This window comes from Macadamia integrifolia, unplaced genomic scaffold, assembly GCF_013358625.1.
Source record: "Macadamia integrifolia cultivar HAES 741 unplaced genomic scaffold, SCU_Mint_v3 scaffold3006, whole genome shotgun sequence".
Taxonomy (NCBI): domain Eukaryota; kingdom Viridiplantae; phylum Streptophyta; class Magnoliopsida; order Proteales; family Proteaceae; genus Macadamia; species Macadamia integrifolia.
Genome location: NW_024869128.1, coordinates 10,332 through 26,577, shown reverse-complemented (window position 1 = coordinate 26,577; position 16,246 = coordinate 10,332). Strand labels below are relative to the sequence as shown.

Genomic DNA, 16,246 nt, shown 5'->3' with positions numbered 1-16,246 from the left:
TGAAAATACCCCTCTGCCTTGATTGGATGCCTATACGCCTCTCTCAGTTGGTCTGATTATGACACAAATAACCATACGACCAAGTAATGATCCCACCCTAACTCTTCCCCCAACCCCACCCAAAAAAAAAAAAAAGGTTTGGCAAGGGAGGTCCATCTTTGGCGGACCGTGCTTGGCGAACCAGATTGACTCGGGACAGTATCTGGTTTAATATTGCCATTTGAAATTTGAAAGGACATCACAGCCAATATGAATAAAGTCCAGGATCTTTTTGGTCACCCAATTGAAAACAGAGCAACGATAACTCGGATAAGAAATTAAAAGCTCCGTCCGCTTTGAACTGGAGTAGCGAGCAGAAGCATGGAGACACTTGCGTGCTCTGCTACCACTTCGCAGTCTCTGCCAGTGGTCGTCTCCAAACTCTCCGTCGTCAATAGACGCCCTAATTCTTCTCTTCCGGTATCCCCTCGATCGATTTCTTCTGTTTCTTACTAAATTTTATTCAATTTCATTGATTTCGTTGGATATTTGCGATTTACTCTCTCTAAAAGTTCCAATATTTTCAATGATGATCATAGTGGTCCATAATTCTGTGCAATTATATCTGTCCTCGTTTGTTTAAGAGCAAAATGTGGTGAAATGAACTGGTATTTTGTCATTCCACTGTAGCTACAGAGACGACCATTCTGAGGCTCAACCCTTGAATGGAATGTCGACCCAATATTTGCTAGAACCAAATTTTTATGAACTTATGTTTGATGGTGTAGTTTGATCATCAATGAAGGCAATAGAAATAGACCCATAAAGTCTCTTGATCAGATTGATGTGGTACTTTTAGATGTTTATATGATTACTTATGGGTGCATACCTATGCCTCAATTCCCATCAGTCTCATTTAAACATTGTATTGCAGAATAAATGCTTTAGAGGCCAATTAATGATACGTTTTAGTGCAGCTGGTAGCCAAAATTAAATATTAGAAATTATGTTTCTTATCTGTGAGTGCTGTTTCTCTCAAAGATACTTGGGTGACAGCGATGAGTTCTTAGGAGCCAAACCTGGATGTAGTACTAGTCCCAAGGGCATTTCAATACCTCCATTCCCAGATGCAGTCGGTGGAGGAATATGACAATGTTGTGTCAGTGCCAATGGCATAAGAGAGAAGGCACAGTGGAGCATGCCAAGAGAGAGAGAGAGAGAGTAATACTGAAGGATTAGGATTTGGAATCCCAGTCACACTAGGAGTCTCTTGAAAGAATCCTAGTTTAAGTAAGACCTTAAGATGTACAAGGAAGGACTCCTAGTCCAAGTAGGATTAGAGGAATCCTAATTTTACTATGATCGTGATTTTCTAATTCAAACCTGATTAGATGAACTGAATAAATATGTAACATAACTAGAATAGCAGAAGAGAATTTTCTGAACTGTAGAATGAAAGAACAAAATGGAATTTCAAAGATAAAATTGCAGGTTTAGGCTTAAGAATAGAGAGAAATAAAACTCAAATTTGCAAAACTGAATTTGAAAGATAAAACTCAATGTGATATGTTTGATTACTATTGTTGAAGTTGCAAACTTGTATTAAAACTACAGATATGGTTGCCGGAGATTGAAGAAAGAACTAAGAAATGAAGAATAAGAAGAAGAAAGAAAGAAAGAAAGAAAGAAAGAAATACAGAAATATAGAAAGAAATGATATGATTAGGAATCCACCTATCCTTTGAATAATATCCACTCTTCCACTATGGAATCCACCTTTACGGTGCTGAAAATCCATCCAATTGTTCCATGAATCCACACAGTAAAGAAAAGAAAAGCTTCATTCCGAAATAACTCAAATCCGTATGCCTGAATGGCTGGTTACATAAAGTATATATAAAATTCAAATCTTAACATGACTAGAAATAGCCTAAACCATCCACTATTCGAACTAGCTACTTAATTGTCCAATAAAAGACTTAAATACATCTCCTATTCTAACTAGGACTCCTTAAAAACAAGCATAAACTAAAAACAAAATAACAACTCAAATTCTAATAATTCTAGAATACTAACTTAAAGTTCAGATTGACAACTAAACTAACCCCTAACACTAGCCCCATGATCTGGACTGGAAAATTCCTAAAACTATGGGGGGAACAGGGCATGTTAACCCTTCCTCCTCTTCCTTGCATCTGCACAGAGAGAGGCTGGAAAGAAGAGAATTGGATTTTTTTTTTTATTATGGTTTCCCTTGCCAAGGGCATCTACCTCTTTAAAGTTAGAAGGGATACAAATGGTTGGCTAGATGTTGTTGATGGTGAATCTTCAGGTGGGATCGAAAAAAACAGACATTGTGTGATTATGTAAAATCTAACGATGGTTGATGTTTCCTGACTTTAGGATGCCAGCACTAACCGTCTTCTCTTGAACTCCATGTCATTGTCTAGTGATATTTCCTTATCATGCTCATCAGCATCCTTGTGTATCTGTCAGCATCTTTGTTGTGTTTGTCAGCTTCTCCTAACTTGTACCTGTAAAATAATGTTATGGGTCAAAGCTTCTTTGTCATCAGAAAGTTGACCACTCAGGAGTTACCTCCTGGGATAATGAAGGCTTGTCCCCCACAATATTATGTGGAAAACAACAGAACGATTGCCACCATCTGGTAGAATTTAGAATCTGGGATATTTCTTGCAATCATATTAGCCTAAGAAAATTATGGTTGATATTATAAAATAGACATGCCTGAGAAAGTTAATGATGTGGATAGTTAATGTTTTTGATAGTTTTGTTTCAATCCCAGGCCTACGGTGCAACAATCAAAGGCTTACCAGTGAACCACAGTGGCACCTTCTAGTAGGACAGTTAATGTTATCTAATCTCTAGGGATGAAATGATAGGCTGGTTGCCATTGAACAAGCAGGGAAAGATTTGGGTGGTTTGAGTCATTCACTGTCGTGTATGCTGTATCTACATAGATACTAGTTTATTGTATGTGTTGTTTGCTAATCGAAAGGAATTTCTAGGTGCTTTGGATTGTGTTTTATTCCCTTCTCTTTTTTAAACCTTTTAAAATATGTAGTCTCAATTATTGACTAATCCCTAGATGATCCAAATGAGTAGTGGACTGCATATTTTGATAATAGTTATGCGTTGCGAAACCTATTAATCATGCTTAGGTGACCTTCACAATAGGGAAAAGTATGCTACCATCTTCTTAAAGGTACCAGACTGTGAATGTTTACATATGTTACAGGTAATCTTATTTGGTTATGCATTTACATGTGCTCTTTGCAGGTCTTTCCATGGAGATCTATGACCTCCAAGATTGTAAAAGCTCAACATTGGAGTACATTACAATGTTTACGAAGTAGTGTTTATTGCCGCCCAAGTTATCACGACACAAATAAAAATTTTGAGGTGTTATGGAAGTTCCATAAAAGGTTATTGTTTCGATGTGGTCCAATCTGTTTAAGTTATGGCCATCATCTGAAGTCCGATCGATCTATTGTCTGCCTACACAAAATCATAAGATGGCATGAGAAGTTTAAACATTATGCTTCTGTTATTTTTGTGCGGTTGGTCATTGGGATGCTTGTCATAACAGTTTCTATATCTGTTAGTAAGACTCCATCTTGTAAGTATATATGCTAGCTGGATATTTTTTTATTTTTATTTTTTATTTTTTTATTTTTTATTTTTATTTGTGGGCATTTTCAAAAATCTTATATGAGGATTGTAGCCCTGAGGTTCTAAGTAAGTTGGATTACTTTTATGTAATTGACATGTAGGGGCCCTTACAGAAGAGAATCTACTATTCTTGGAGGCATGGCGAACAATTGACCGGGCATATGTTGACAAAAATTTCAATGGTCAAAGTTGGTTTAGGTATCGAGAAAATGCACTACGCAATGAACCAATGAACACAAGAGAGGAAACATGTATGTATCCTCTCTTCTGCTTAGATGTTCTCTTATCTTTCTTCCTGGCACAGAGGCATTAACTTTGATATTGTTACACTGCCTGCATCTTGTATTGATTAGCAGAAACATTGACTTTGACTTGCCAGAATTATGACCTGAACCAACTACAGCCTGCAAACCTGCCTCTATATGCATAAACCAACTCTTCATTCTGATGCAGATAGGGCTGTCAAAAGGAGGACTCGAACTGACCAAACCATGGTTCAGTTCTGTCGCAAGTCTGGACATGGTTTATTCCCATCGAGCCAGCCTTGTTGGCCCCAATTTTGCACCTATGCTGGTTTACTCCTGCAGCCATGGAACCAACATAGCAGCCCCTTGATTAATGCATATTTTAATTCCCTAATTGGTCTTCAGAAGAACCCAAGCAGCCATCGGTCCAGCCTGTCCAGTAGCTTCCATAACTTGTGTTACTATTCATGTGAGCAGTATTTTTCTCAACAAGTTTTGGTCTCCAAAAGGATCTTCTAGAAGCTATACAGCTATCCCTTTTCGGCTCCAAGAGAAGATTTCCAGCAGCCATCAAATTGGCCAGCTAGCATAGGATTTAGTTTCTTTTTTTAGATTGTCAAGTTAGCCAAGTTAGTTTCCTATTTTACAACTTAGGCTAGCTTCCTTTTTTAAGTTCAGATGCTAGTTTCTAGTTTGATTAGCAAGTTAGACACAAATTAGAAAGTCTTATTTTAGTCTATTAGTTTCCTATTTTGTTTTTCAAGCATAACTTCCCAATCAGCCATCAGAGGCAGAAATCTCAAGATATCGAAAGTTGTCAAAAGTTTCCTAATTCATGTCAACATCATGACTCTCAATTCAACCATCGGAATTATCTCATCTTTTGAGGGGTTTTTAGCACCACAAGAGGAGCATTCGGTTAAAATTTGAGCTCAATCAGATCTCCCTACAAATAGACGCAAGCTTCCTCCTATTCAGCCAGATTTGAACTTTGGTTCTAAATCTGATTTCACACTTGAAGTTGTGGGATCCTGACTGGGGTTGGGTAGTTCCTACCTAGCCTTACATTATATTCTTTTTGTAAGGTTGGAATTCTGATTTAGAATACAGTTCCTGAAGTATTTGTCTGTATATTACTCCCAAAGGGAACTATGAGTTGAATTGCATAGGTTGAGCTTTCATACATGCCTTGGCAACAGATTTGGTTTCTGGATCTGCTAGGAAACTGGAGTACTTTGTGAATCACAATGATAGAGGGTCGTGAGTGCTACTTGTGAATAATTTTGTGCTTAAGCATGTGTTGAGTGGGTTTCACATGAGGCAAATGGATTTGTGATATCTCTTATGGTTTAATAATCAGGTGAATTGACTTCGGATAAGGATAATTCTAATTATGATTGTGATTACCATTGTCGCATTCTTTAATGGATTAGACTGAACTTCTTGATGCAGGACATTGGTCTCCAACTTTTTCCCTGTAATGAGTGCTGTCTAACTTGCGGTTATGTTTAAATTTTCATTCAGATGTAGCAATAAGGAAGATGCTCGCTACACTGGATGATCCTTTCACTCGCTTTCTAGAGCCTGACAAATTCAAGAGTTTGCGGGTATAAATCTGTTTCTTCTCATCTTAGATAATGAGATACACATAATAGGTATAGCTTTGAAACATTTTACATGGTTTTAAAGGTTCTCCCTAAATATTTCATTATCTTCTTTGAAGGCAGTCTGGCACTCAAGGTTCTCTTACAGGTGTAGGGCTATCCATTGGCTATCCAACTAAATTTGAGGGGTCTACTGGACTTGTTGTAATCTCATCTTCTCCAGGAGGCCCTGCAAATAGAGCTGGCATTATGTCTGGAGATATTATTTTGGCGATTGACGAAACAAGTACAGAAACCATGGGCTTATATGGTGCAGCAGAACGCTTACAGTGAGACCTTTAATTTAACTGCTTAATTTGTTATTTTTTATATGGGAGTTATGTTTGGATATAATATTTCTTGATCCTGCGTTTGCAGCTATTGGAGCAGTCTATTATTGAAGTTCAAATATAGAAATAAAAGGAAATAACAATGGTTTTCAACTACTAGTTGAATTCCAAAAATCTTGAAGTGTTTATTTATTGCATTGAAAAAACTGTAGAAATGCTTATCATTGTTTGCTTCCATTTCTCCCCCCCCCCCCCCAAAAAAAAAAAATGATTGGTTTGGTTGCATTTCCATTACCTTAAGATTTTTCGACATCATTTTTGTGGATCTGAACTCTGTTTTATTGGCATTTTCAAATGCTTCTCCCGATAATCTTTAGGTTTACATGAAACTGAATGCATTCATCTTTTTATAAGGTTGGTTGAATACTTGTAATGGAATCTATTCCATGTACAGTAGAATAATCTCATGTTTTGAAATATCCAAAACTTCTCTATCGATTTTATACCATGTCATTATGTCACTTTATTGGCATTATAAGTTTTGAAGTCCCCCCCCCCCTTTCTTATCTTTTTGCCACATGTTTGTGAACTAATTTATTAATACTAAAGTTCTCTCTCTCTTTCTCTCTCTCTCATCTTAAAATCTTAAATGCTTTACATATACCAGGATCAAACAGGCACTCCAACCCAATTTAGTAGAAGGATTTGCTATTACCTTTTTTTCCCCATCCATAAGCTTGTGAGGGATTCAATTTGAACTTTAATGGGGTCACGGGCTCATGGCTGTTCACATACTTCTATTTTTGCGAGTTCAAGTGGAGGGTTGTTTACTTCTTTTGCTCGTATGAATCTTTTGTCTCTAGCAGTTGGAGATCCATTTCTAGACTGACATTTGCCGTTATCTACTTTGCCCTGTCGTTAAATCTTAAGCATTTGAGAACCCTATTTATTTATTTACTATTTTTTGTTGGGATTGTCAAAAAAGGAAAATAATATATATATACACACATATAAAGAATAAAAAAGGGATAAACAATCCAATGCTTGAGAAGAGCCCAAAAGAAGAATCGATGAGTGAACAACAGAACAGAAAAAATGATGCGAAGACCTGACAATGCCACCCATAGGCCTCATCTCCTGGGTGAAACATTCTCCGACAACTTAAAACCCACAGCAGGCTTCACCAGCAAAGCAAAAAGAACATCAGCAGGGAGCATGATTGAGGAATAACTTTGGTTTTGGTTTTGTTCCAGTATCATCAAGTGTAACCACCTCCTTCACTCCTCACCTCTGTGGTCTTCTTCAAGTCCTTTGTGGAAAGACAAGGAGTGAAAAATAAGCCCTGCTTCTTTGTTCAATTTCATTGTATGTGAAGCTTTTTAATGTATAATAAGATGCCTTCACAAGACTTCTTATTTATTTATTTATTTTTTGGATGAATAAAATATATATTAACCCAAGAAGAACAATATACAAGGGGAAACGGGGGGCAGGGGCGGGGGTGGGAAGCACGTGGCCGGCCAAAGGGAGAAGCCCGATCAAAAAAGGAGACAACCACTAATGGATACAATCCTTCAAGGGGAGGGGGGAGAATAAAAGATGGGAGATTCTAGGAATCAACAATAAGCCTATTTCTAGGGGAGTTGGGGGATAAGTTCGGAGCGGGAGGTTTGCAATTTTGGTGGAAACCTCAAAAGAGATGGCTCCAAATCCCCATCAGAAGTGCGGAAGTTGGACGTCCATCTATGAAGGTTCCTCTCCATCCAAAGGTGGTTGATGGTGGGACAAAAGGCGAGCTTACCGACTATATCACACATGGTGGGGCCGTGAAAGGTCCTATCGATCCAAAGCCATTCCCTACTAAGAGGGAGAACTCTTCTACTTGAGGGCCAACAACGAGAGAGAACATTCTTCCAAATGGTGGAGGAGAAAGTGCAAGAAAAAAAAAATGATCAACATCTTTGGTTCCTCTCCGACAGAGACAGTTGGTGGGCAGGACTTGAATATGGTAGTGGATAAAGAAAGATTGCGTAGGAAGGTAGTTGGTGAGAACCCACCATGCTGTGAAGCTGTGGCAGGGGATGTGGCCTTTGAACCAGAGGAATTTGCACCAAAGGGCAGTATGGGCTTTAGTCCTGACAAAGTTCCAGGCAGAGTAGAAGCTGAACCTCTTGGTAGGAGAAGGATTCCAAGAGGAAGAGAGGTCCGAATGCTGTTCAGAGAGGGGGAAAGGGGGAGGGAGCCCATCCATCATTAAGGAGGATGGACGAGATAGAAGCCATCCTGTCCAACCCCGAGGAGTAAATAGTTCTGGGATTGAGAAGATGAAGCAGGACCCCCAAAGGGTGCCAAGGGTCCAGCCAGAGAGAAGCAGAAGCTCCGTTCCCAATGGAATAGAAGATTGCCTCTAACGCCAAGGGTCTTAGGCGGAGGATGCCATGCTAGACCCAGGAGGAGTTTTGACGGAATTGTGGACCAAATGGAGTTGGATTTCAGGAGGTGGGAGTAGACCCAGGAGACCCAAATGTTGTTCTTTTTAGAGGCAATTCTCCAGATAAGCTTGAGGATGCCAGTCGCATTCATGTCTTTAATACGCCTAAGGCCGAGACCTCCCTTAGCTTTAGGGAGGCAGACGAAACCCCATCTGGAGGGGCGGAGGAACCTTGTGGACTCAGATCCTTTCCAAAGAAAAGAATTGATGAGAGACTCAATAGCTTTGATGGTTGGGGGAGGGGGGACAAAGATCCCAGACTAGTAGAGTTATATAGGTTGGAGCACAGATTTGGAGAGCTCAAGACGGCCCGCATAGGATAACAACTTGCTCCTCCAAAGTTGAAGTCTCTTCCGCAAGAGGTCAAGGATTGTGGTGCAGTGATGGCCCGAAAGCCTTGCAGGAATGAAATGGAGACCTGGGTATTTGATCAGGAGAGAGCCCAGGGAGAAACCCGTGATATCAAGGAGACGGGCTTTCAAAGTCTCAGAGATATCGGAGGTGAAAAGATGGGATTTGAGAAGATTGATGCTGAGACCTGAGAGGCTCTCGAAGAGGCGGAGGGAGGACATAATAGAGGAGATGGAGGTGGGGTCTGCTTTCGAAAAGATCATGAGATCATCCATGAAGGCAAGATGGATAAGGGAAATAGATTTGCATTTGGGGATGGGGGAGATGTGAAGGTCCGTGCATGATTGGATGGATCTTAAGAGAACTTCCAGGCCAAGGCAAAGGATGAAGGGCGATAGGGAACAGCCTTGACAGATTCCCACTGATGAGGGGAAAAATCCAGCTGGGCCACCATTGACAAGAACGGAGAATCGGGAGGGTGGAAATGCAAGAAAAGATCCATTGGACAAAATTTGGCGGAAAGGACATTGAAAGGAGGATGTTACTAAGGAAGTCCAAACGGATGGAGTCAAAAGCCTTATGGATATCATTCTTGCAAGTGCTTATTTTTTCTGTGACAACTGTCTTCACTTTCCAGCTACACCTGGATCAAATTCTCATTCTTGCATGTTGTTACATGGCACAAAACACAAGATTCGGCGCACAAATCAAAACCCTTCTTCGCTACTGCTGCTCCGCTGTCCTATGACATGGCTATGTTATAGGGAATAATACCACTAAAAAAGACCACTTACTAGCAGATGTCATGCTGGGGAGACATCTCTGCTGATTCATCGATACGAGAAGCAAATTGTTGTAACTCTACCAACATTGACTGACTAACTGTTGATCAAATCGTTGATCATGTTTTATCTTATCCTCCTATGGGATATCTTTCTGAACCCAAGTAACCCATGTGGGACTCTGTGCCGTTCGTAGCAGTAAGAAATTTAGATACTCGCCCTACTTGCCTTGAGATAGTGCCTATGCCGTCTTCCACCATCTCCGACATTTCCTCTACAATGTGTTGCTGAAAGGAGAGTTTTCAGTAGCCTTAGGAAAAGCCAGCCCCAAAGCAGCATGATTTGGAAATCACTCCCCATCCTCTATTTAAGATCCTTCTGTATTACATCCAAAACAATTTGAGATTCAAGCAGTGTCTCAGGGAGGCACTGGTTCTGATCTACAGGGTAGCTGCTTTTTCCTCCTAGGAAGTAAAGACCTATATTACCTTGATACTTCAATTTATAAACTGTATCCATGTCCAACAAGCGATTAGAATGCAAGAAATGGAATCTTTTCTCATCCAAGTTACGTGCTTTGCTGTGTCCGGGTAACATAGGTGAGATATGGGCTGATAATTGATTTGAGGATAAGTCATTGTGTTGAACTGGGGATCCCTGTCCCTTGCTGGAGTGTTAAAAAGATGGTGCGCCTGTTCTGTGCAGGCTTCTTCTTTGTGTGTATAGTTGCCTGGTTGACTCATCCATAACAGATGCAGATATACTAGTTCAAGACGAACCCACTGGTTCACTAATCCTCATTCTGGCCACTGGCTGCTCATGGAGCTTGCAACCTCCTAAATGGCCAAACTCATCCTTTCATACCCATCACCTCTTAAAAACCTGTTTTATGCATGTGTAATTACTAATTAGTCCATAAAATAAAATCAGCAGCTCAACTCACTAAGCATCACCCCAACTACTTGGGGTTAGCTTTAAAAATCCTGTTCCACCATTCCTCTGTATTTAAAAACAAAGTTAATGCACTTTGGAACAAAATTCATACTTCAATGTTTTGCTTTTCTTTTCCTCTTCAATAACATACGTTGCAAATCAATCATTTGTTGATTCACCTAGACATACGTGCATTGCAGGGGTCCTGAAGGAAGTTCAGTGGAATTGACTATTCGCAGTGGACCTGACATAAAACATTTGGCTTTGACGTACATTCCATGAACCTTGCAGTTTAAAATTCATTCTATTTATAATTCGCTGCTCTATGCTCAGCTATCACCACTAGGTTCATTCATTTTATAATTAAAAATAATTGATTTCAGGCTGGAGAAGCTTTCTTTAAATCCAGTCAAGTCAAGACTATGTGATGTTCCTGGTTTGGGGAAGGATACATCAAGAATTGGATATATTAAACTAACATCATTCAATCAAAATGCTTCTGGTGAGTACTACTAACTATTTCCATACTGTTGGTTACCTCCAGGAGGTTTGCTTAAGTTTTAAGAAAAGATTTGGCTCAAGATACCTGTTTTAGATTCAAATGAAGCTTCACTTTAGGGATTGTGATGTAATATTTAAGCTTGAGGTGGTCTGACAAATGTGGGTTTTCGGTTATAACCTTGTCTTATCATTAATCTCAATGAGATTGAAGCTAAGTATAACTTCTTTTTCTCTTTGTAAGTGATAAGAGAACTCTTCTATTCTCAACATTTGACATGGAATTACTGCATGATTTATCGCGTTAATTATGTGATGGGCCAATTTGTCCGTTTGGCCCAGGAGCTCCAAGGGAAGGGTTGTTACAATTCCAGATTCCTGCAACCAAATCAGTAAAACCAGAAAAAGAGAGAAAGAAAAGAGAAAGAGGAAGAGGAGAGAGAGGAGAGACCGCAGAGAGCCTCAATGAGAGAGCAGCCTGCGATCAGTCCAGTATGAGGCTGATCGCAGGGTTTCTTAGAATATATAAGTGTAATGATATGTGAACAAGTACAAGACTGCCCCCAATACAAAAGAAATAAACCCTAACACCATATAGGGACCAGATAGGACAGAATTGCCCCTATCGGGTTTAGAGGAAGGCGCTAATCCCGATATCAGGATTAGCTCTTCTTAACAAGGGTAATTTATTAATTTTAAGCACTTCCTTGGTCAAAACACTTCTGCCTGGTTTCCCATGTAAGCTTTGTCTTCTTCCACCCCCCCCCCCCCCCCTTTTTTTTTCCAACTTAAGGGATTCTAGGGATGTGGTAAACAAGTTTCCAGTAAGAACTATAGTTGGGAGAAACTATTCCAATCAAAATTCTTCTAGCCTAGTTATATAATGTGCATCAATGTTGCTGCAAGTGTACCAACTAATACTTGGACTATTACCTTCTTGACCTAATCTTCTGAAACATAGTTTTTTTTTTTGGGTCAATTGAAACAATTTGTTGAAAAAGGGTATGTATGGTATAAGGTGCTACAATATAGGGTAGTTTTGTTTCTTTTAATTTTGATGAATAGAAAAATTTTGTTGAAAAATGGTATTTATAATACAAAACGCTACAATACAGGGCCCCCGAGGTAATCAAATCCGTGACACAGATGCAAGAATTAAATCCACCAATAACAAACAAATAGTAAAAGGGACTACAAAAGGATAGATTCCCATTCCGCCATGTCATCCTTCATCCTGTTGGCTGCTCTTTGCTTTTTGGTCACCCAATATTTTCTCTTTTATAATCTTCATGAAATAGATCTGTTTCTCAAGTTACTCTTACTTTGATTAAATTGGGAGAAACTAAATCTCTTCCCACATATGGTAAAACTAATCCATTGAATATTTTGTTTCCAAACATGAAACATGTGCTATGAACACTTAAGTAGCGATGCATCCTCTTTTTCATATCAGAATTCTTCCAATGAAATAAGGAGATGACAGAGAATACTAGTGTTTCCCTTCTCATCAAATTTAGGGGTCTGGAGCTGTTTAATATTGTGATTGTTGGAAGAATAGCCACCTGTATATTTTGAACAATGAGCAAAGCCTTAAAAGATATTCCTTCCCTTGCAGCTGCTGTCAAGGAAGCAATTGAAACTTTAAGGAGTAACAATGTGAATGCCTTTGTGTTGGACCTTCGAGATAACAGGTGATTAGAATGTATGTAAACGTGAATCAGCATTGACCTTGGAATCTTACTAGCTTGCTGAAATACTGAATTTGCTGCAGCGGTGGTCTATTTCCGGAAGGAATTGAAATTGCCAAGATCTGGTTAGCTTCGATAAAAAGATGATAGCACTGCTTTTCATTTTGTTTTTGCATTCTGTGTTGTTTTAGTTTAAAGTATTATTTATTATTGCTCGTAATGTTCTACTAAAAGTTAGTCAGTGGATTCTGTGGCCATTGAATATGCCTCTTGGGTGGTGATTTTGGTGTCCAGTTCTCTGTTGTTTTGTCTTGTGAAACATCTCTCCCCCTCCCACTCCCCCCTTTTTTTTTTTTTGGGGGGGGGGGGGGTTGGGGTGTGGGAGGGGTGGGGCATCTCTTCATTGTATGCTAACTCAACCACCAAACTGTACTTATTACCTACATAATTTACTCATTGTGTCGCCACTTCCTGCATTTGTGTTTTAGTTAATAATGTACATAAACTATGATTCATCAGAAGATGGAATGAACATGCCTCTCTGAGTAATTTGTATGAGTATGTGCATATCATATCATATTGGTATAACTTAGCTTCATAAAGGCAAAGTCCAATTAGAAAAAAATGAGAACTGCTCATTGCCAAACCTTGAATAGTTGGGAATATTGGGTATTCATATGAGGACATCTTCTTGAAAAAATTGGTTATTTATATAAAATATGTATAAAGTTTGAGGAATTTAAAAAGTATGCAATCTATGTGGTACATGGATAATTGCACTTGTGGTACTATTTTCACTAATGAATGAGCATTTATACCATTTCTGCTGCCTCTGAAATGGGGCATAATAGCTCATCCCCTGGGCAGTGCCCGTTCAAGGCACTCTAATAGCTCTGGTTGGGTGCCCAGGTACCTTGTTAAGGCAACTGAGTAATCTACTCCTGCAGAGTGCGGGGGACTTGGAGAGCTTCCCCTGTGCATTTATACCATTTTTGTTTGTATGGACTTCATGCATTTTGTTAGAGACACCAATGCATATAAGCAAAGATCAACATGTACTGGTGTAATGGGATTTTTTCAAGATAAGTCCCTGTTTTTATTGCTTGAACTCTTGAGGTCTCTTCATCATTAGTTTTGACTTGTTTTGTCAGAAAATGCTAATAGTAATTTGACCATGTTGCGATTCGGATTTTTCTTTTCTTTATTTTTGATAAATGCTAGATGTGGTTCTTCTTACTTGGCCATTAAAAAATTAAGCTATTGTTTGTTATGATTCTCTCAAATAGCAGTTTCATTATTAGCTGTTTCCATTTAGGTTGGAGAAAGGTGTGATTGTTTATATTTGTGATAATCGTGGTGTTCGAGATATATATGAGGCAGATGGGAGCAATGCAATTGCAGTTTCAGAACCTCTAGCTGTGCTGGTATGATTTTTTTTTTTTTTTTTTATATCTATTATTGGGATTTGATTACAGAAATTCCTTGAGAACTTTAATGTTAATGAGTTCATACAGATGAGAGGGCTTACATTTAGGACAGGAAAAAAAACAAACAAACAAACAAACTTTAGTGTCTGCATTTTTGTTTATTTTGAGCAGCATTTTATTTATTTTGTGTATCCTGGATTTAGAGGGTTCTCTTCTCCCTTTGGATAGATCTTGAGTCATTAGAAAGAGAAAATCATACAGTATAGTTGATGATCAAAATAAAGTTCTTCAGAATTTATTATGTCTAGAAAAAACCAATTCGGCTCCATTTGGTTGTAAGTAAAGGACAGGAAGGGGAGTTTAATTTATTTAATAAGGAAAAGGAAACTTTTGTAATCATTTCCTAACATCATTGTGTAACCTATTTAGAACTCTTACCATATTTAGTAATTAGACTTTTCAATGTAATCTTCATTTTATTTTAAATTGAGGAAATAATTGCAAAGTAAAGTAAAATTGAATAACCAAATTTGGAATGATTTGTAGTTAGTTACACAATCATGTTAGGTAATGATTACAAAATAATCTTTTTTAGATTTGAATTTTCACTTCACTATATTTCCCTTTCAACCAACCGGTTTAGGAGCTGCTTCCATGATGTGTGATGAAAATCAACCACTAATGGTACTATGATAGTGGCTAGCTGGGATCCATTAATAAAATAATAATGGATTAAGGCCAACCTAAACCTATATTAACTTTTCATATACCCCTAGCCTCCCCCCCCCCCCCAACTTTTTCGCTTTATATTTCAGCCCAGTACAATAATAAAACCATAGATTAAGGCCAACCTAAATCTATATTAAATTTTGGCCCAAATTTTTTAATTGGGCCTGCATTATTCCCTTGTTAGAAAGACTCATTCTCGAGTCTTATAATGAAGACAAATCTTCACCACTCGATCAATATCCATGATTGTTCGCTTTGATGGTGTGTTACGTGTATGACTGTATGTTATTATCATATGCATGGGTAGGGTTAATAGTGGTAGTTATTATCATATGTGTGAGAAAGATGAGCTGTTATCACGTGTAAGGAGGTCATTATATGTAAGGGGGAGTAAGTCGTTATTTTATGTAAGGGTTAGGGTTGAGAGTTGTAGTTATCAATATGTGGGTGGTAGTTGTTATCACATGTGGGGAGTTATGGTAGGACGTGTAAACGTGTGTTATGGAGGAGTTGTAAGGAGTTGTAACTACTTCAAGGTGTAACCTCTTAAGGTGGAAAACGCAAGAATGAAGATAGTTTTGAATCCCTAAAAATTCTCTTCTGAGATTGAGGATCGGCTACCTCCTAATCAAGCCAAAACTCTCTCACTTTGATATCTTTCTTCCCTAAGATTGCTCAGCCAAAATAGGGAAACAACGACATGTACCAGGCTGGTATCAGAGCAGGAACATGGATGACCAGATGGAAAGGATTGAAGATGGATTAAGCAGTGTCAATGAGGTACAGAAGGAAATATTCACAAGGTTGGATTCTCAACAGCATGTTCTCAACCAGCTCACTGAGTTTTTTGAGAAAATGTCTACGCAACCCTCAAGAGTTGAAGTGGATACAGGAGAAAGCTCAAGAGCCTCTACACAACAACAGAGACAGCAAACTCCTTTTCCACCTCAACCCACTCGACTTGCAACTACTCAGCAGACCTATACACCCAAGCTCGTTAAGTTGGATTTCCCTTGTTACAATGGGGAAGAAGAGACTATGACTTGGATGTGCAGAGTAGAGCAGTTCTTCAATTTCCATCAGACCCCTAAGGAAGAATGGGTTGCTTTGGCATCCTTTCTTCTGGAAGGAGATGCTCAACTGTGGTACCAACTCTTTAAGTAAGATGAAGGTGAAATTAATTGGCGAACTTTCTGTGAAGGTTTGCATCTTCGATTTGGGCCCCTCTCAATTCCAAGACTTTTTTGGAGAGATGGCTAAGTTGCAGCAAGTAGGCACTGTATGAGATTATCAGGATAAATTTGAGAAGTTACTCTCAAAGGTTGGGTATCTTCCCCCTAATCGACAAGTAAGCTGTTTTTTTAGTGGTCTCAGGGACAGCATCAAAGCTGATATGTTGGCTGGACGACCCACTACCTTATCAACTGCTATTGGGCTAGCTCAACTCTATGAATCACGAAAATTTTCACAGAGACGTGCTAATCTTTCAATGGAGGT

General features: G+C 38.9%; 1 protein-coding gene across 3 annotated transcripts in view; it reads left to right on the top strand.

Moving 5' to 3' along the window:
- Window positions 1–304: 304 nt before the first annotated feature.
- Window positions 305–16,246, top strand: part of LOC122067614 (carboxyl-terminal-processing peptidase 2, chloroplastic) — a 20,497-nt gene continuing 4,555 nt past the window's right edge. The window contains exons 1-10 of one of the 3 annotated variants that reach the window (XM_042631451.1): window positions 305–459; window positions 3,280–3,619; window positions 3,774–3,923; window positions 5,442–5,524; window positions 5,645–5,850; window positions 10,608–10,676; window positions 10,791–10,909; window positions 12,521–12,596; window positions 12,677–12,718; window positions 13,909–14,017. In XM_042631451.1, coding sequence (XP_042487385.1) covers window positions 361–459; window positions 3,280–3,619; window positions 3,774–3,923; window positions 5,442–5,524; window positions 5,645–5,850; window positions 10,608–10,676; window positions 10,791–10,909; window positions 12,521–12,596; window positions 12,677–12,718; window positions 13,909–14,017 — 1,293 coding nt within the window. In that variant the 5' untranslated portion in view covers window positions 305–360. The remainder of the gene's footprint in view (window positions 460–3,279; window positions 3,620–3,773; window positions 3,924–5,441; window positions 5,525–5,644; window positions 5,851–10,607; window positions 10,677–10,790; window positions 10,910–12,520; window positions 12,597–12,676; window positions 12,719–13,908; window positions 14,018–16,246) is intronic. The other 2 variants (XM_042631453.1, XM_042631452.1) reach the window with 2 other exon arrangements.